This window comes from Phoxinus phoxinus (assembly GCF_949152265.1).
Source record: "Phoxinus phoxinus genome assembly, chromosome: 9".
Taxonomy (NCBI): domain Eukaryota; kingdom Metazoa; phylum Chordata; class Actinopteri; order Cypriniformes; family Leuciscidae; genus Phoxinus; species Phoxinus phoxinus.
In genome coordinates this window covers 34,391,832-34,411,945 of record NC_136884.1, presented here as the reverse complement: position 1 = coordinate 34,411,945, position 20,114 = coordinate 34,391,832, and the positions used below count along the sequence as shown (strand labels likewise).

Here is a 20,114-nt window from a genome sequence, read left to right as displayed (position 1 = left end):
AGATATAAAACAACTTAAGCATATTACACAGACAGTTAGTTTAAACGTTTATTATCATTTTTTAAAAGCTGAGGCAAACTGCTCTGCTGCTCACAGTCGCAACAGCGCTCGCAAACAAAAATGAGCTATAGCCTACAATCTAAACAAATCAAATAAATGACATTAAATTAAAAACAAACATGCAGATTATCTTACCGCAAAAATCAAGTCTTCACTACAGAACATGGCCATTCTTATTTCCAATAGTTTCCAACAGACTAATGAAAATAAAGTCGTTTTCAAACGAAAAACAACAAGACAGCCCCTAACATGGCTAAGAACAGTCTCACAGAGCATTGTGAAGAAAAATCACAGCATCCTAGTGTTAATTTTGTCACCTATTTTTAATTTAGTCTTAGTCTTAGTCTTGTGCCAAATGTCCTTGTTAGTCTTAATCATATTTAGTCATTCACATATCTTTTTTTGTTAGTCTAGTTTTAGTCGACTAAAAGTCTCATCATTTTAGTCTAGTTTTAGTCAAAAGAGAACTTAAGGTATCTTAGTCAAGTTTTAGTCGACTAAAAGTATTTTCATTTTAGTCAAGTTTTAGTAAAAAAAAATAGTCTTTTTTTTTTAATAACACATTATTACTGAGATTATTTCTGATTAACATTTCAGTATAAAAGTGTTTCACATATCTCAAATATTGGTTACATGTCAGAACCTGACAAAATACACTTGTTGAATGATTTTTGTTGAATGCAACTGTTAAACATGTCTGGTTTTCAATTTCTGAGGAGACACATTTACAAATGAGGAACCTGTTCTGAAGAGTATTTTATTTTAACCAACACAATTCAAAAGCTGGGGCCCAACAGACGACTGAAGTTAAGGCGCGGGAAGACGTTTCAGGTTGGGGTGCTCCCCGGTGCTGAGTTTTTTTCATGATGATACTTCATGAGGCACACGCGCGCGGTCTCTTGCTCTCTCTCCGCCGTGCACGCGCAACGCGGTTTGGAGCACAGTCTCTGTCTCGCGGGCGCGCTCGCTCTAGATTCCGGAGATTTTAACTAATTCGCGGGCATCAGTGAGCCGCTATCAATATGCGGGAGACTCCCGGAACTTCCAGGAGGCTATTTTTTTGCAACAGCGCGAACTCATTCGGAATATTTTAAAGGCGTAACAGCTGATGAAAAAGCAGAGACGATTGTAGACGAAAATGAAGAGAGATTTTATCTTATTTTTTATTTTATGCAAAACATTTTCGTCTCGTCTTTTTTCGTCAACAATAATGCATGTTAATTTAGTCTTAGTCAGCGTTTTTGAACAGTAGTGCAGTCTCGTCATCGTCTCGTCTTAGTCATGGAAAAAAAAGTCGTTGACGAACATATTTCGTCTTGTCTCGTCTGACAAAATTAACACTACAGCATCCACAGTGGAAGGTTTTAATCCAGTCGTACTTTTTTCTTTAACTATTCCAGCTGCGCTGAAGTCACACTCGCTATACTTCTGCTGCTGGCGGGGACACTAAAAACAGAGCGAGCCGGTCGCGCGAATCTTGGGTCGTGCCACCGGGAAACCTGTGTGTGTGTGTGAGCAGACTGTCATGTGTCAGTCATATGTCAGTGTAATAGGTTATAAAAACGTCTTTCTATGTTTGTTTTTCCATCTTCTCATATTTAATTTTAATACATGTCTAAAATATAAAAAGAAGGATAAGCCTAAAACAGGCCCGAGGCCCGGCCCGCGTGTGAACTATGACGTGAAAATTGGCCTGAAGCCCGGCCCTTGGGGCGTAAATAAGTCAGGGCCCGTTGGGCTCGGGCTGAAATGTAGGGCTCTAAAGTAATGTTTTGGTTTTGAAATTATGAATATTTAAAATACATGTATATTTCTTTGTTAATATGTACAGATTTTAAATGAAAGTAAACTTGTATTATAGCAACCTCCACAGCACAGCAACCGGAGAGTCAAACGATGCAGCAGGCGGAGAGTAAAGCGCTGGCGGCAAAGGAGAGTCAAGCGGCGGAGGAGGAGAGTCAAGCGGTGGCGGAGAGTCAAGCGGCGGCGGAGGAGAGTCAAGCGGCGGTGGAGAGTCAAGCAGCGGAGTAGGAGAGTCAAGCGGCGGAGGAGGAGGAGAGTCAAGAGGCGGCGGCGGAGTAGGAGAGTCAAGCGGCGGAGGAGGAGAGTCAAGCGGCGGCAGAGAGTCAAGCGATTGCGGAGGAGGAGAGTCAAGCGGCGGCAGAGGAGGAGAGTCAAGAGGCGGCGGCGGAGTAGGAGAGTCAAGCGGCGGAGGAGGAGGAGAGTCAAGAGGCGGCGGCGGAGTAGGAGAGTCAAGCGGCGGAGTAGGAGAGTCAAGCGGCGGAGGAGGAGGAGAGTCAAGAGGCGGCGGCGGAGTAGGAGAGTCAAGAGGCGGCGGCGGAGTAGGAGAGTCAAGCGGCGGAGTAGGAGAGTCAAGCGGCGGAGTAGGAGAGTCAAGCGGCGGAGTAGGAGAGTCAAGCGGCGGAGTAGGAGAGTCAAGCGGCGGAGTAGGAGAGTCAAGCGGCGGAGGAGGAGAGTCAAGCGGCGGCAGAGAGTCAAGCGACGGCGGAGGAGGAGAGTCAAGCAGCAGCGGAGGAGGAGAGTCAAGCGGAGGAGGAGAGTCAAGCGGCGGAGAAGGAGAGTCAAGCGGCGGCGGAGGAGGAGAGTCAAGCGGCAGCGGAGGAGGAGAGTCAAGCCGCAGCGGAGGAGGAGAGTCAAGCCGCAGCGGAGGAGGAGAGTCAAGCGGCGGAGGAGGAGAGTCAAGCGGAGGAGGAGAGTCAAGCGGCGGAGAAGGAGAGTCAAGCGGCGGCGGAGGAGGAGAGTCAAGCGGCAGCGGAGGAGGAGAGTCAAGCCGCAGCGGAGGAGGAGAGTCAAGCCGCAGCGGAGGAGGAGAGTCAAGCGGCGGCGGAGGAGGAGAGTCAAGCGGTGGCGGAGGAGGAGAGTCAAGCGGTGGCGGAGGAGAGTCAAGCGGCAGCGGAGGAGGAGAGTCAAGCGGTGGCGGAGGAGGAGAGTCAAGCCGCAGCGGAGGAGGAGAGTCAAGCGGCAGCGGAGGAGGAGAGTCAAGCGGCGGCGGAGGAGAGTCAAGCGGAGGAGGAGAGTCAAGCGGTAGAGGTCGACTGATATGAGTTTTTTCAGGCCGATGCCGATTTTTAAAAATCTGGGTCGGCCGATGGCCGATAAATGCTGGCGATTTAATTTGGCCGATATGTGCTTGTTTTTAACCTCTATTTGATATAATTTAAGTACACAAATAATTACTAAGACAAAATTTCTCAACAAAAACATTTATTGAACACACCAATCTGAACTTGTACACTAAATTAAAAATGTATAATGTAAAAACATTGTATAAATAATGTATAACAAATATATTAAATAAACGAAACAGGTAAGAAGAAAATAAGCTGTCAAATAAACTTTTCAATGAAAAAAATTAAGTTTAGTGCACTTAGCAGCATTTATCACACTTCTGTTATATTGCATTTGGCCTTCCCTGGTGTTGGCTGGGTGAAGCGCTGCCATAAGGGGGTGGTTTTCTTTTCAGCCATTATGTAATGACTAAAAAAGGGGAAAAATAAAAGGTTATGTTAATATTTTTTGTATAGTATCTTGACATCATCTTCAAGTCATTTTATAGATAGGTATAGATATAAATCTACAATTTTTTTCATAATTCAGTGCATTGTAAGTAATACAAGACTAAAAAAAATTCTCTCCTCTTCCCAAGAACTGTCCTGAAACATGTATTTATGGTTTGTTTGTTTTGTTTGATGGACAAAGCTAAATGGACATAACCTAATTATCGCAAAAAAGGGGGAAAAAAAACTTTAGGCCATATGGTCAAAATTGAATGATTTAATAATATAGTAGTACAGTGTTTCCGCTACGTTCATTCTGCCGTGGTGGGCCGCCACACCAAAAATCCTCCCGCCACGGCTGCAGCTTCTCAGTGAGGTCCGATAATTGTGCATACTATTGTGTTATTGTTAAGCCCCACTAAAGGCATAAAAAACATTGTAAAGCACCATAAAGTTTTCCTGCGCTATATTCCAAGACTTCTAAAGTCATTCGATAGCATAATGTGAGGTAAAAAATTTATATTTAAGTCGTTAAGCTAAAGTTAACGAAAACTCTTCTCTCCTCAGTCATTCTCCATTCAGAATTCAAACAGCGCGTCGCGTTCGGTTACGCTGTTAACATGGGTACGGGGAAAAATACGCACCACAAACGCACTGCAAACGGAGTAGGCTATGTGTGAAACGGGCGTAACACGATGACTCTCTCCAAGATCAATGTTCACATTATTATACTTTATTTGTAGATAAAGGTCTATGGTTTGCATAAAATTACTTTATCTTGCTGGAGTTTATTGCGTTAGTTCTGTTAGATTACAGCACTGGAGTAGAGAGCACTATGAATTGTTCTTCATGCGCACTGTAACTGAAATTTTAAACTGTTAAAAGAAAAGGCTCAATAAACTGTTGCATAGATATAAATTATAATACAGTAAACATCAAATATCTCTTCGCTTTGTGCTTTTAACTTTTCAATGCGACGCGCTGCACGCTGTGACATTGAGTTGCTTCAAGTGCATCATTCGGCGCACGGGATGCGCATAATCGCTTTGCTCTGCTGTAAATTGGAACCTTTCATATTAGAAAAATTTTTTTCCGATTAATCGTTTTTTGAAAAGTAGTCAGTTCAATATCGATTCTCAAAGGCTATGAATTGATTTTTTTCCCCATATTTATTTATATATCACCCAAAAGCCAGTATTAGTTTTCCTACACTTCATAGGTTTGCAGCCTCCATGTTACTCTAATGCTGTGAGATTTTATGTTTGTTTTATCTTAAACATTAAAGAACCTGATCCTGTTTGATCAAGGCATGAGACTGTTCTGACTTTTTCAATAATCAATTTTCCATCTTGCATCAAAATCCGGTCTATTCATTGTATGCATTTGATATGGTTGGGTTCTGTTTTAATGTACCCAAGTGTACCTAAAATAATAAGAGTTTAATATACTGGCTCTTAATTTATTTTTATTAATTAACCACTCGTAAACTTATGTTCACTTTTCTTTTTTATAAATATAGGTTTTGTGTTAAATCTATATTCATTGAGAATTGAGAGCTTGCGAACTGAAATCGAATCGGAACATCTGAATCGATACCCATCCCTAATTATAATACTTAGGGGAGGTTTAAACACCTGGGGCAAGGGGGCGTGGCCCATGGGAATATCACTCATGGGCGGCGCCCCTCCCCCTGGGGAAATGGGCCTGCCACCACAGCTGGAAAAAATCCTAGAGAAAACACTGGTAGTAGCAATAACGTACTAGTAAATTGTACGTTTCCACTGTTCGATCGCGTCCGCGCCTCACACACACACACTGCGACTTCTCGATCGCTCCCGCGCCCCTCTCTCTCTCTCTCTCACACACACAAATATAAGTAAACACTCTTTGACTTCGCGTTCGCTCCCGCGCCTCTCCCTCACACACACACACCATTTTCCAGCATTGCAATCTTTACATTGCAGCTAACGGTATGCTAAAGTTAGCCGCTGACTAGCGTCACATGCAGCGAAGCGGTGTTTCTGTTATTCTAACGTCCGTTTTCAGAGCATCCAAGAGAAACAAATGCATAACAGTAGCACCGAAATGAAGCACAGAAATCCGTGTTGATATTCGGTCCGGTAGATAACGGTCGTTAAGGCACCAGTGCCGCGACGACGCTAGCAAAGCAAGCCAGTCCTTCAATAGCTTATAGTGCGTTGTTCTCTTTTTTATTACTTGTTATTTCTCAGCATTGAGTGACAACCCTCTCAAATATAATACACACAAACAGAAAAAATAAGTCTCAAATTGACTGTCTGTAATTGCAAAATTCTTGCTTACTTGTTGTGACATGATAGCAACCCTTCTGCTGTGATAATGCAACCTCAACTACGCTATCAATATCCAAAGTAGCCGAATGTCATGTCGCCTATTCATGTTTTTTCTCGAAGTCGGCAGTAGTAACATATCAAAAGTTTTTAATTAAATATAAAGGAGTTATAAGAATGGAATCCTTACCGTTTTCCTTATGCACTGGAAGCTGAAGGTCTGTGGTCTGCTCACTCTGCTGGAAAATGACTCTAGGGGCAGCGTGCGTGAGGTGCGTCGTACACGTGTGCGCCTGCCTAATAATTGGCTTGATATAGGTGGATATTGGCCGATGCCGATTATGTTAAAAATGCAAAAAATCGGTCGACCTCTATCAAGCGGAGGAGGAGAGTCAAGCAGCGGGGAAGGAGAGTCAAGCGGCGGCGGAGGAGGAGAGTCAAGCGGCAGCGAGGAGGAGAGTCAAGCGGCAGCGGAGGAGGAGAGTCAAGCGGCGGAGGAGAGTCAAGCGGCGGCGGAGGAGGAGAGTCAAGCGGCGGCGGAGGAGGAGAGTCAAGCGGCGGCGGAGGAGGAGAGTCAAGCGGCGGCGGAGGAGGAGAGTCAAGCGGCGGCGGAGGAGGAGAGTCAAGCGGCAGCGAGGAGGAGAGTCAAGCGGCAGCGGAGGAGGAGAGTCAAGCGGCAGCGGAGGAGGAGAGTCAAGTGGCGGAGGAGAGTCAAGCGGCGGCGGAGGAGGAGAGTCAAGCGGCAGCGAGGAGGAGAGTCAAGCGGCAGCGGAGGAGGAGAGTCAAGCGGCGGAGGAGAGTCAAGCAATCCACTCTCACCCTCTCGCCTATCCTCTTTGGTCTCATCCACACTTCCTCCACCAGACCAGCTTTCAGCACTAGATACTAACAATGCCACTGATACTCTTTTCTCCACTCTAACATCCTGCTTGGACAACTTCTGCCCCCTTTCCTCCAGGCCAGCCCGCCCCACTCCCTCTGCCCCCTGGTTATCGGATGTTCTCCGTGAACACCGTGCTAAACTCAGGAGTGCAGAGAGGAAGTGGCGCAAATCCAAAGATCATTCTGACCTTGATCTTTATCAATCCCTCCTCTCTTCCTTCTCAGCTAACATATCTACTGCTAAAATTACTTACTATCACAACAAAATTAACAATTCTTCTGACTCTCGCATGCTTTTCAAAACCTTCTCCTCCCTTCTTAACCCTCCTCCTCCTCCTCCTTCATCAACCCAAACAGCTGATGATTTTGCCTCATTCTTCATAAACAAAACTACCACCATCAGCGGCCAATTTACCAATCCACAAACTAACACATTTTACCAGCTAACACACACATTCTACCTTCCTTCTCCTTGCTTTCAGAGACAGAAGTCTCCAAACTCCTTCTTTCCAATCGCCCTACTACCTGTCCGCTTGATCCCATTCCCACTAACCTACTTCAAGCTATTTCTTCCTCTGTTATACCCACACTCACACACATCATAAACACATCTCTTCACACTGGTACATTTCCCACAGCATTCAAGCAGGCTCGGGTAACCCCACTGCTTAAGAAACCCACTCTAAATCCAGCACATCTAGAGAATTACAGACCGGTATCTCTTCTTCCTTTCGTCGCAAAAACACTTGAACGAGTTGTTTTCAACCAGATCTCCTCCTTTCTTACGCAGAACAACCTCTTGGACAGCAATCAGTCTGGCTTCAAAAGCGGACACTCGACTGAGACTGCTCTGCTCTCAGTAATTGAAGCTCTGAGATTGGCAAGAGCTGCTTCCAAGTCCTCAGTTCTCATCCTGCTGGATCTGTCTGCTGCCTTTGACACAGTTAACCACCAGATCCTCCTGTCAATCCTAAAGATGAAGGGAATCTCGGGAACTGAACTCCAGTGGTTCAAGTCTTATCTCTCGGGTAGGTCCTTTAGGGTGTCGTGGAGGGGTGAGGCGTCTAAGACCCAACATCTAGCTACTGGTGTGCCTCAGGGCTCAGTGCTTGGACCACTTCTCTTCTCCATCTACATGACATCACTAGGATCTGTGATTCAGAAACATGGCTTTTCCTATCACTGCTACGCTGATGACACACAACTCTACCTCTCATTCCAGCCGGATGATCGAACGGTAGCCGCTCGCATCTCAGCCTGCCTGACAGACATTTCTGGCTGGATGAAGGACCACCACCTTCAACTAAACCTTGCGAAGACAGAGCTACTCGTAATCCCGGCTAACCCAGCACTTAATCCCAACTTCACCATTCAGCTAGGCTCATCATCCATAACTCCATCAAGATCAGCCAGGAACCTTGGAGTTGTAATTGACGACCAATTGAATTTCACAGATCACATTGCTAGCACTGCCCGGTCATGCAGATTTGCCTTGTACAACATCAGAAGGATCAGGCCCTTCCTATCAGAGCATGCTACACAACTGCTTGTTCAGGCGCTTGTTCTATCCAGACTGGACTATTGTAATGCTCTCCTGGCTGGTCTCCCAGCTTGCACTGTCAAACCTCTGCAACTGATCCAGAATGCTGCAGCTAGAGTGGTCTTCAACGAGCCGAAGAGAGCACACGTCACTCCTCTCCTAACAAAATTGCACTAGTTGCCGATTGCCGCTCGCATCAAATTCAAGTCACTGAAGTTTGCCTACAGAACAACCACTGGCACTGCTCCCTCATACCTGAACTCATTACTTCAGACTTATGTGCCATCCAGAAACTTGCGCTCTGCAAGTGAGCGCCGTCTTGTGGTGCCATCTCAAAGAGGCACAAAATCTCTCTCTCGGACCTTTACCATGACTGTTCCCTGCTGGTGGAATGATCTGCCTAACTCAGCCAGAGCCGCTGAGTCCGTACCCATTTTTAAGAAATTGCTGAAGACGTATCTTTTTCGGCAGCATTTAATCCAGTAATACTAACACTCTCTTCTCTATTCTAACAAAAAAAAAAAAAAAAGTACTGTACGTTGGATTGTACTGTGAAGGGTCATAGCACTTACATACTGTTGTCCTACTGCTAGTTTAATTGCTTCTATTGTTTCTCATTTGTAAGTCGCTTTGGATAAAAGCGTCTGCTAAATGAATAAATGTAAATGTAAATATTGGAACGTGAGTGAAATACAAAGCCTATAATAAAGAATAGTTTAGCATCCAAATTTTTTTATAATATATATATATATATATATTATTATTATTATATATAGAATAATAATATACATGTTAAAAATAGGGGGGGGGGGGGTATACACACTTACCGGTATATATATATATAAAAAAAATTCTTATATGTGCCCTCGATGCGCACTCTTGCAGAACCCACACTGATGCAAGCTCTAAAGCAGACTTCTTCTCGACAGTCAAAGCGGAGTTACGTTATTGCCCGTTGTGCACAGGAACCCTAAAGGCACCGGGGTGGCGGTTTATATATATATATATATATATATATATACAGATGGTACTCAACCAGAATGAGACGCGGCGGTAAAATTGCGGGGGTGTATTTGCTGCCTTTGACCGCTAAGAGGCGCTACAATCGCAGACTTTGAAAAGTGTCAGTTTATTCTCTCTATTGCGTAATCTACCGCCGCGCCGCGGCTCATTGAGAGGGATTGAAATGTGATAACAGATCAATTCAAGTTAAACATGTAGTTAAATGAATTCATATAATCACAAGACTGAAATTAAATGTAGGCCTAATACATTTAATAAATAATGAAAACATTTCAACACAAAACATTGCAATAGAAAAATATTAGGCTACATCAATGAGGCTTTGCAAGAGCAACATCTTTTCAGCGGACCGACGATAGCGCAGTGGACAACGCAACAGCACGAGCTTCACGGAGCTTCAAGCGATGCGAGATCGAATCTCATTAGCTTTGGCTGACAGCGTTAAATGTTTTACCATTCTTGATGCTTAGATAGGTAACTGTTTATTGAAGTCAAGCGTTTTGTTTAATTATCAATGGCACATTACAACATACATTTGCTACTTTCCTAGTGCTAGTAGAGCCGCTGCACAGACGACAAAACTGATGAAAGAAGACTATCACTTCAGCCGATCGCGTCAGAAAATGAAAATGACGAAGCTATCTTTAATCTGCTAAATTATTGTTTTGTGAATCATCCACGAAATTGAGATGACTGACAATTGATACCCGCCATAGCAAAGGAAGAAATTTTTAAAAACAGATCCTGGACATTTCAAGGTTTAAATAAAGTGTCGGGGGCAGTTTATTTATTTAAAACAGGGTTGCATCGAGTTAGAGTTTATTAAGTAAGAAACATAATCTTATTCTTGCGACATTTTAAATCTGTATTGCCAAAGAAATTGCAGCTAAATAAACAAACAGTAGGCTAGTCTACAAAACGAAAATAGTTCAAAGCAACATAAATTAAGATTTTCTTTGCTTCTCTCTTGCGCTGGATCTCTTTTATTTTAGTTTATTTAGTCTCCCTGCACTGCGCGCGCCGGGGTCTCTCTCGACATTAAACAAGATTTCAGGATAAAACCCCATTATACAGATAATACTGATGTCGCTGTGTGTCATCCATACAAATCACGAAAAAAAAAATGTAACAAATGATTGAGTCTTGCTTCAAACAGAATGCCTGGTTGAATTCACTGTACAATAAAACGAGGTGGATCGCGAATAAAAGCGCTCTGTATCTGCTGCTCACTTGCATTCGTTTAGTTGGCAAGAACGCGTTTCGTCGATAGTTCATGTTTAGATAATGCCAGATTGTTGACGAACACACTGCTCAAACATGTTAAAATTCTACAAAACCAGTTGAAACAAATGGATTGAACACTTCAACTGAAAGTGTGTGTGAAACCCCTTTAAATAGCCTACAATACATAAAACTACAATATTTATAATTTAAGGGCCTACATTTGGACACATCGAGAGATTTATCTTTAAAAGTATTTTGCCTTTGCCTGGTCATCAGGCTCACTCTGCATATGAACAGAACATTTAACACCTCCTGAACCCCCAACCCCCCACAGGCTATCTGAGTCTGAGACCGACTTAAAACAAAGAGAAGTCGCAATTCACACTTAATTCTAGACATAGCATTAGGCTAGTAAAGTGTTAATAATGAAATAATTTAATTATTTAGGCTACATGTAGGCTAATAGGCTAATATTTCTGTCATAAAAGTATATTAATAAACATTTAATTATTTCAATAATTGAAGAAATAAAACACTACCTCGGTTTGGGCCAGCTTTTTCCAAGCAAACCTAAATACAAACGCATGTTCATTTGTTCAAACGCATGTTCATTTGTTCATGTTCATTTGTTCAAACGCATGTTCAAACGCATGTTCATTTGTTCAAACGCATGTTCATTTGTTCATGTTCATTTGTTCAAACGCATGTTCATTTGTTCATGTTCATTTGTTCAAACGCATGTTCATTTGTTGTCATGAATACAATGTTCAACTCAATGTTAAATTCCAAGGGGATCATTGGATCCTTACAACCGGGGTGCGCGATTTGTGAATTAGCTATTATTATTTTTTTATATATAAATCTCGAACCACAGTGCTTGCTGCTGCTAAACTAAATAACATTTATAAAATAATTATGAACTTAAATGAAACAATATCGCAACATTTCGACAAATAAATGATCTGATCTGTTTGTACAATTTAATTCAGGGTGATTTTGCCTAGACTACATTTAATTATAGCGAGATATTCACCCTTGTCCGTTCATCATTGGGAAGCGCTCACAGCTAGTTTGAGTAGATCCTCTGCACCTCTCGGTTTCCTACGGATTACCTAATCAGATTACATTTATTAAATATTTAGACATTTAAAGGCTTTAGACATAGCCGATTTCTTATCGTGACTGAGCGGAGGAAAGTGGCTTTTGGTTCATTTTTGTGACGCGCAGTTCCCGGAGACAGAGACGACAGATACACTTTCGAATAAAAGTTTGAATATGAATAAAAGTTTACAGTTTTGAACGATGTAGGCTACTCTACTCTGATCTGTATGACTAAAAAACTACGGAGTAGCCTATTAGGGCCTAAGTTATTTTAGCTGTCTGATATGAGAAAAATAAATCCAAATGAACGCGCAGCCGCGTCTGCCGAACACTTCAACATGCCAGAATAAAACCAGACTTTAGAACAATGGATAGTGCCAAAATACTTAATTATAAACTTCAATATTTCATTCAAAATAATCTCAAAACGTTTTGTGACATTTTGAAAGCCGTGCATGCATTAAGGCACTGGAACGTAACTGAAACTGGTTCTGATTTTATTGTTTGTCGTTTAAACGTGCCTGTTGCATATCTTTATTTTATATATTTTAAATGGTCTATTGGTGAAGTAATTTATAGCATTGGTTACTGTGGAGGGAGGGGGGATTAAAATAATTCAGCAGAAGCAGGGATGTTTAGACCAGAAGGAAATCCCCGTCCCCCTGGCAAATCGCACCTTGCTTAAAACCATGTTTTTACAAACTCTTTATAGGAACCAAAAAAAAAGGCTATCCTGTATAAAAAAAAAAATTTGTTTGTTTGATTGTCTGCATTAATAATAGGCTATGACATGCATTAATAGGCTAATATAAAATGTACAATAATCTTTGTTTGTACGGGATTCGAACCCGTGTCATTCAAATTACCGATACGTAAGTTCTACCACTCGGCCATGAATTTACTCATTTAGAAATGGTTTATCCAATCTGTTCCAGAGAAGCGCTCATCATTCGTCTCATTCCTCAATAGAGTAGTAAACAAATAATAAGCTTCTTTGCACCTAATTTATTTTTGTTCGTTATTTTTGTTATTATTATTATTTTATCACGCAGCTCCCAACGGGCAATAGGCTTATGTCGCCCACCGACGTCTAGGCTACAATATGAAATAAAGGCTATATTGTTCTCGTCTCTATTTTTAAATTATGATTCTATTTTTCTGTCCTAAACAATGTTCTATAGTAGCCTATTTCATCTGTTAATTGACATTAACCCCGCTTACATTTCAAAATACGGCAATAGCTGCTGTTTTGCACAATGTCCCTCTGCGCCACCTGGCGGTCATTTCGCGAACGACTTTGAAATGCGACTGGATTATTTTTACCGCGGTAGTTTTGCCGCGGTGCCTGTCGCGGCGGTAATAGGCATTCTGGTTGAGTACCATCTGTATATATATATATATAAATAAATAAATATAGCTGCAAGCAGCGATGGAGGGCCCAAGCCGGTGGCACCACCACCCTGGTGCCTTTAGTGCAACTAAAGGCACCGGGGTGGCGGTGCCACCGGCTTGGGCCTGTAATCGCTGCTTGCAGCTATATTTATTTATATATATATATATATATATATATATAAAAAGCCACCACCCCGTTGCACGACGGGCAATAACGTAACCCCGCTTTGACTGTCGAGAAGAAGTCTGCTTTAGAGCTTGTATCAGTGTGAGTCTTTCTGCTCCCCTCCAAACACACACAGAAAAGGGGGGGCTGTCTGTGTGTGTGCCCTCCCTCCCTCCCTCCCCACACACAGAGAGAGACAAGAGAGACAAAACCACATTCAAACCAAAATATCTGACTGACCGCCACATATATATAAATAAATATAGCTGCAAGCAGCGATTACGGGCCCAAGCCGGTGCCACTGCCACCTTGGTGTCACAGTGTCTGGTTTGTGCTTCCTGGGTACCACTAGAGGTCCTCTTCCCGCACGGTGTCCTACACTCTGTTACTACATTTCCCATGATCCTGTCTGTCACTGAGTGTTCATTGTGTTCAGCTGTTTCTCATCATCTCGTTTAGCACTTGTGTATATATACCCTGTCAGTTTCAGTGTTTGATGGAGTCCTTGTTTAATGTCCCCACACTTCCGTTCCTGTCCGTTTCTTGTCCCTGTCTGGTGTCTTTGGATTGCTTATATGACCTCTGCCTGGACTGGATTGTGAGTATGGATAAATACTTACTGCGATTGGATCTCCCTTGTCTCCTTGAGTGTGGATTGTGACACTTGGTGCCTTTAGTGTAACTAAAGGCACCGGGGTGGCGGTGCCACCGGCTTGGGCCCGTAATCGCTGCTTGCAGCTATATTTGAAAGTATTATTTTCTTTGTGTTGAAAAATAATAAAAAGTAATCATGATGAGAACAGTGCTGGTTTGTGTTTATTGCTACCGCAATACCGGCGCAAAGTGGAAATAACTACTCTGTCTTACTGCCGATAATAATATCAAATCGATATATTGACTAGTGTCTGTGAATATTAAAAGCCTGCTATTAAAGTCTGATAGTTTTGCGAGTCTCTGTAAATGAGTGCCGGAGATTTGATTACACGACGTTCTGCATTTCAGCATCAGATACACTCAGAAACCGTCAAAATAAAAGTTCGGTTTAACTTGATGAATATTAATGATCACAGAAATATACTATACAATCGAACGTACTTCTCAAAGTAATATTGATAGGCTAATAGTGGGACGTTTGACATTAGATATTTAAAACAATAATATCTTAGTAAAAACCTAAAGTAATATTGACAAACTATATATCATTTGAAAGCTTACAATTTCTGGTTTTCATATTTGGTGATTGTTTAAAAAAATATTTATAGAGAGGAGCAATAATTGATCATTTTTGAACAAGAATATTTAATGCTCATTAGGTGTGTTTAGGTCTTTATTCTGAAATAGCAATGAACATGAAAAATCATGAAAGATTGGTAGAAACCTCAGTTTGTTTTCATACCAAGAGTTCAAAAGATAACACCAATTCAATTTTATGAGAAAGAAAGCTCTGAATTTTTTTTAAATAATTTTTTCTTGATTTGTGATGCGGCGGCTAGCTATAACGCACGTGGTGTTTTTTTGTGAATTTATTTGAGGTTGAATTCAAATCAAATGATGTCAAACCACCTATACTAGTTCTAAATAGGATGTCTACTTCATAAATTGTATGAAAATTATGGAAATATATAGTTCAGATCACTCAAACCATATATGGAAATGGAGGCGCCCTTATATGGTCAGTAAGGAAGCATTGAATGTAGAAAAAGTATGGTACTGAGCCCAAACAAAATCTTACAGAAAACAGATTTTTTTTATATCAACCTAAAAATTAGAACACAGCTTGTTCAGATTTTTGGCTTTGATTTTCTTGCATTTTTAGAGTAAAACATGTTTTGTAAAATATATATTTTATATAAAATATTAATAATTATATTTTTACATTGTACATTTTCATAAAACTCAAACTTCTATACAGTGCTATGCATAAGTTTAGACACCCATGCTAAAGTTGACTAAAAAGAGGAATAAAAAATCATCTTTTGGAAATTGAACTTAATGCCTTAATTTAAAAAAATAGGAAAAATCCAACCTTTAAGGACACCAATTTTCTTTGTAAATGAATAATGTATCGTAAATAAATAAATGTTCTTCCTTAACATACAGGGTGCATAAGTTTGGACACCCCTATGTTAAATTCCCATAGATGCAGGCAGATTTTTATTTTTAATGGCCAGTTACTTCATGGATCCAGGATACTCTGCATCCTGATAAAGTTCCCTTGGCCTTTGGAATTAAAATAGCCCCACATCATCACATAGCCTTCACCATACCTAGAGATTGGCATGGTTTTATTTCAGTTAGCCTAATAGCTGGTTTTGATTTGCATTGAGAGATGATCTTATGGAAAGTACTCCATGCCAATCTCTAGGTATGGTGAAGGCTATGTGAGTCTTAAATGATGATGAGCGGTACACTTGTTCTGAGATGTTTAAAGAAGCAATGGCACAATGTTCTACCAAGCTTCAGGCTGTGATGGAGAGACATCCTTCCACTGAACTATTTAAAGCCCTCCCAATCTTTGATCCAGCCAAGGTATCTGGCTTAAAACCTGATATGCAGAGTTATGTCCAAGTTGTCCCTGCTTTGAGCAAGGTGTCTGCAGAGGAGTGGCATCGCTACATCTGCATGGACAAGAGTGATGCAGGTGAGGTTAGTGCAGTGGAGTGGTGGGCTGCAAGGGAAGATCGAATGCCAACACTTGCCCCACTGGCTGCACTGTACCTGCATCTGCCCACTACTTCAGTGGATGTGGAGAGACTTTTTCCCCACTATTCTTCTCTTCTGACACAGCACAGACGAAGCCTAACCGAGAACAATGTTAAGATGATGCTGATTGCCAAATTCAACAGCAGAGACTCAAAATAAGCTCCAAACTCCACACACATTCAGTAGCTTTTCTGACGTCAAATGACTTTTTCTGATGCTAAGTTAGTAGTAAAATAGTAAATTAGTGTTTTTTTTTATATGGATGTGTTTATTAATATATTTATTTAATTATATTTGTATGTATTTATTAGGGCTGTCAAATGATAAAAAAATTTAATCAAATTAATCAGAATTTTCAGTGGATTGATCAGGATTAATCACTATTTGCAATTACACCTGAATCCTAACCATTTTTTTTGTCTGAAATGCATACCAAAAGATAAATAACAGGACACAGATACATAATTTTCATATTATGTCTGTTTATTAACACAGCCAAATAATGGTGGTTTAAATCAAGCTGAAACATACTACAGACCATAATATTTGTCTTTGTAATGTCCCATCCCTTTTCCTCTTTGGCATTCCTCTTAAGCAGGATGTATAATTTACAGTATTCAATTGAACAGAAAGCAATAAATGTAGTCAAATCATAACAGTGGCCTACCACATTTTTGCACAATTTGAGTCATCTGTTGCGTTTTTATGTGGAAAAAAACATTTTCAATAAAACTTTTTAATCAAACTAAAGAACAATCTTTTACCTTTTCCTCCATTCTTTAATCCAGTTGCTCAAAAATACAGTTGCTAACTACTATAACATGTTGCACTGAAACTGGTCTTTTTGTTTGAACATCACCTTTCAAATCTACTGAGCTTCATCATCTTTCAACCAGTTGCTGAGGCAAACTAACTTGTTCACATTTTCTGAAAGTAAAGCTGACCTTTTCTTGTTCACAATGTGACCAGCAACTGAGAAAAGTCGTTCACAGGGAACAGTGGTTGCAGGAGTGGCTAGATATTTGCGAGCTAGTGAGGCCAGCTTCTCATGGGCTCTTGAATGAGATGCCCACCACCTCAAGGGGCAGTCCTCCAATTTAATGGTGGGCTCTGCTCTGTACCTCTGTATGGCAGGTTGGACCTCTTCGTCTTCCGATTCAGAATCTCTGATTCAGGCTGATTTTCTTCCTGGGTGGCCCATCATCATGTGTCTGTGAATACTTTCTGGGTGATTCTTGTTGCAGCATCCCTTCAAGTGTGGTCCACACCTCTTCCCTGTCTGTCTTGGGCAGGCATTTCAAGTCTTTAAAACGAGGATCCAAAACTGTAGCAATCTGGAGCCATGCATTGTTGAGCTGTTCTTGACGGGATGCTAGGTCCTCCTTGAACTTGGTCTTGAATCTCACCACATATGCAGGGTCCTCATCACAGGCTTCCATCTTGAGACGCAAGTGGCAGAGAGAAGGTAGTACCACAGAACAGGAGACATAGGCCTCTCCACCCAGGAGCTCAGTTACATACCTACACACACAAACAAACACACACATGCACACAGAGACAATGTATTATTAGAACAGTGGTTATCAACATATTATTATTATAATCATTATTATTTTTTACATACATGCAGGGTGCGATTTGCCAGGGGGGGGGATGCGTGGGATTTCCCCCTTTCTGGTCAATGTATACCTGCCTCTGCCTAATTATTTGTATCCCCCCCTCAAAGTGATCAGTGCTACTACACTAACGGCGAGACGGATCACAAAACTTATCACGGATCCGTGGCTTGATTAAAGTAAATTTTATTTTAAAATGATTACTCACTCAATCTTGAGCGTCTGGCGCGAGTGATTTCAATGTTAAGTCAATGTAAAGACGCGTTTACGCACCTCTAGAGGTCCTGCGGCGCGAATGAGGCGTTTAGCGCGGTGCGGGGCTTATAGCCTCATTCGCGCGTCCAGTTCACGCGAATGATGCGAATTGCTAACACAGATAATGCATGTGTCTTTTCTATAATTTCACTGTAGCTCAGCATCACAGTGTAAAGTTAACGTTATTGCATGATCACAGTTCTGTGGAAAGATTGTGGGGAAAGATAAGCTATTAGAGTAAAAATATTGCGTTAAGCTACTTCATGAGTTAATAAGAAAAAAGATTTTACAATTCCTGCAAATGCAGTGATAAAGTTCATGTTGCATGATTTATTTTTATGAATAAAAATGTTTCAAAACATCCCCCTGTTTTTCCCCCCCACAAATCGCACCCTGCATACATACATGTTATTGACCGACATCTTTGCGAGCCTTGGCCAAAGCATTTACAAAGCCGCTGTAGCAAGACTCACTGTGACGCTTCTCTGCACCATGTGAGCGACACAGTTCAAGTGTTCATAGCGTGTAAGTCGAATTGCGGCAACCATGTTGCGTGCACTGTCAGTCCCAATGGTTGTTGTCTTGCCCTCGATGTCCCACTTACGTGCAACAGACAGGAACTGTTCTTTACAAGCCTCCGCAAAATGACGCTCCTCAGTTTTTAATATAGTCAGCGCAAAAGACTTCAGTTCCCACATGTCACTGATGAAATGTGCAGTTACTCCGAGGTAATTGTTGTTACTCACTGATGTCCAATGGTCTCCTGTCAGGGCGATATGATTTACTTGAGCCAAGACCTCTTTCCTTTTTTCTTTTTCGTTTTCATAGAGCTCGTGGATTTTCGTCATAATTGTGGCTCTTGACGGTGGCTTATAGGTTGAGTCTTGAGACGCCACTTGCAAAACATCAAGGAAATCTGAGTCTTCTACGATGCTAATGGGTCTACAATCCTTTGCAATCCATTTTGCTATTGTGTTGGTCAAATTATCTGAGGTTGATTTTGTTAATGGCCTGCGAAAATTCAGCGCGGTCTGGCGCAAACCACTCGCTGAACCTGACGGCTCAGCAAACGCATGTTTGGCGTTGATATGGTACCTCAAGCTTGAACAGCTCCGGTGAAATTGAAACTCCTTGTTACAAATCTTGCAAATAACCTTGTACTTGTTAACTGTACCATCATCATTCTTTTTATATTTGAATCCGTCAATAGGCCCACTTTGCTCACCTTGCTCCATCTCGCCTCTAGCTCCCAACCACTTTCCTGACTTGAATAATTTGTCACACTGCGCATGCGTGAAATGCGTTAAAAAAATTGACGTAATTAACGACAAACAACTAATTAACGTCGTTAACGCGCTATTTTTGACAGCCCTAATATATATATATATGTATATTGAACTATCCAGTGATAGTTCAATTCTCTTTACATGCCATTTAGCTTAACACACATAATTTCATAAAATTATTATTTTTTTATTCTAAGCTAAATGGCATGTAAAGAGAATTGAACTATCACTAGATGTCAGCAGTAATACTAATTGTGTATGGTTTTTTGTGATATTCCAGATTGTTGCCACCTACACCTGCCGGAGGAAGACAGCTCGCTGGCCCATGGCAGTGTTTTATAACATTGTAGACGTGTCGGCATACAATGCATTTGTTATATGGAGGGAAGTAAATCCCACTTGGAGGCAGGCTGACAGCTTCAGGAGGAGGCACTTTCTGGAGGAGCTGGGAAGAGCGCTAGTGTGCCCCCTTATTCAATCTAGGAGGCACATTCCCCGCACCCTAGCCTCTCATGAGCTTGTGAAGAAAGTGCAGGAATGCAATGAGGATGCAGTTTCCTCCACGGCTGGTCCCTCCCCAGCTCATCCATCCCGAGCTGGTCCCTCCCCACCTGGTCCCTCCCGAGCTTGTCCCTCCCCACCTGGTCCCTCCCCAGCTCGTCCATCCCGAGCTTGTCCCTCCCCAGCTGGTCCCTCCCGAGCCAAAAGATGGAGATGCAAATGGTGCTTTCCGCAGGAGTGCAAAACAGTCAACATTTGCTCAAGTGTCACATCCCTGTCTGCAAGAGACACTCTGTCATTGTATGTGAAAACTGTAATTAGTATGTAAATAATATGTAAATATAGTTAGGATATTTTTTATTTCTCTAATTTACTGTTTGATAATCATTATACTTTTGCTGTTATTTTAGTTTTTTTGTTTATAATTGCCGTTGCTAATTTTTAGTTACTGTTCATAATAGCCTATGTAAATAGTATGCAAATAATTTAAATATATAGTTATGATATTTAAAACACCTTTTTTATTTTTCTATTTTCC

At 41.5% G+C, this 20,114-nt stretch overlaps 2 protein-coding genes across 2 annotated transcripts in view; one reads left to right on the top strand and one right to left on the bottom strand.

Annotated features, from left to right (window-relative positions):
• Positions 1–20,114, top strand: part of LOC307004875 (piggyBac transposable element-derived protein 4-like) — a 145,283-nt gene extending 125,169 nt beyond the window's left edge. Inside the window, exon 2 of the mRNA XM_079624437.1 lies at positions 19,356–20,114. Coding sequence (XP_079480563.1) covers positions 19,356–19,904 — 549 coding nt within the window. The 3' untranslated portion in view covers positions 19,905–20,114. The remainder of the gene's footprint in view (positions 1–19,355) is intronic.
• LOC307004876 (uncharacterized protein) lies at positions 17,236–19,097 on the bottom strand. Its single transcript, XM_079624438.1, has 2 exons — positions 18,263–19,097; positions 17,236–17,439 (listed from the first exon to the last, which is right to left on the bottom strand). The coding sequence occupies exons 1-2, from the start codon at positions 19,022–19,024 to the stop codon at positions 17,428–17,430; spliced, it is 774 nt and encodes a 257-aa protein (XP_079480564.1). The 5' UTR covers positions 19,025–19,097; the 3' UTR covers positions 17,236–17,427.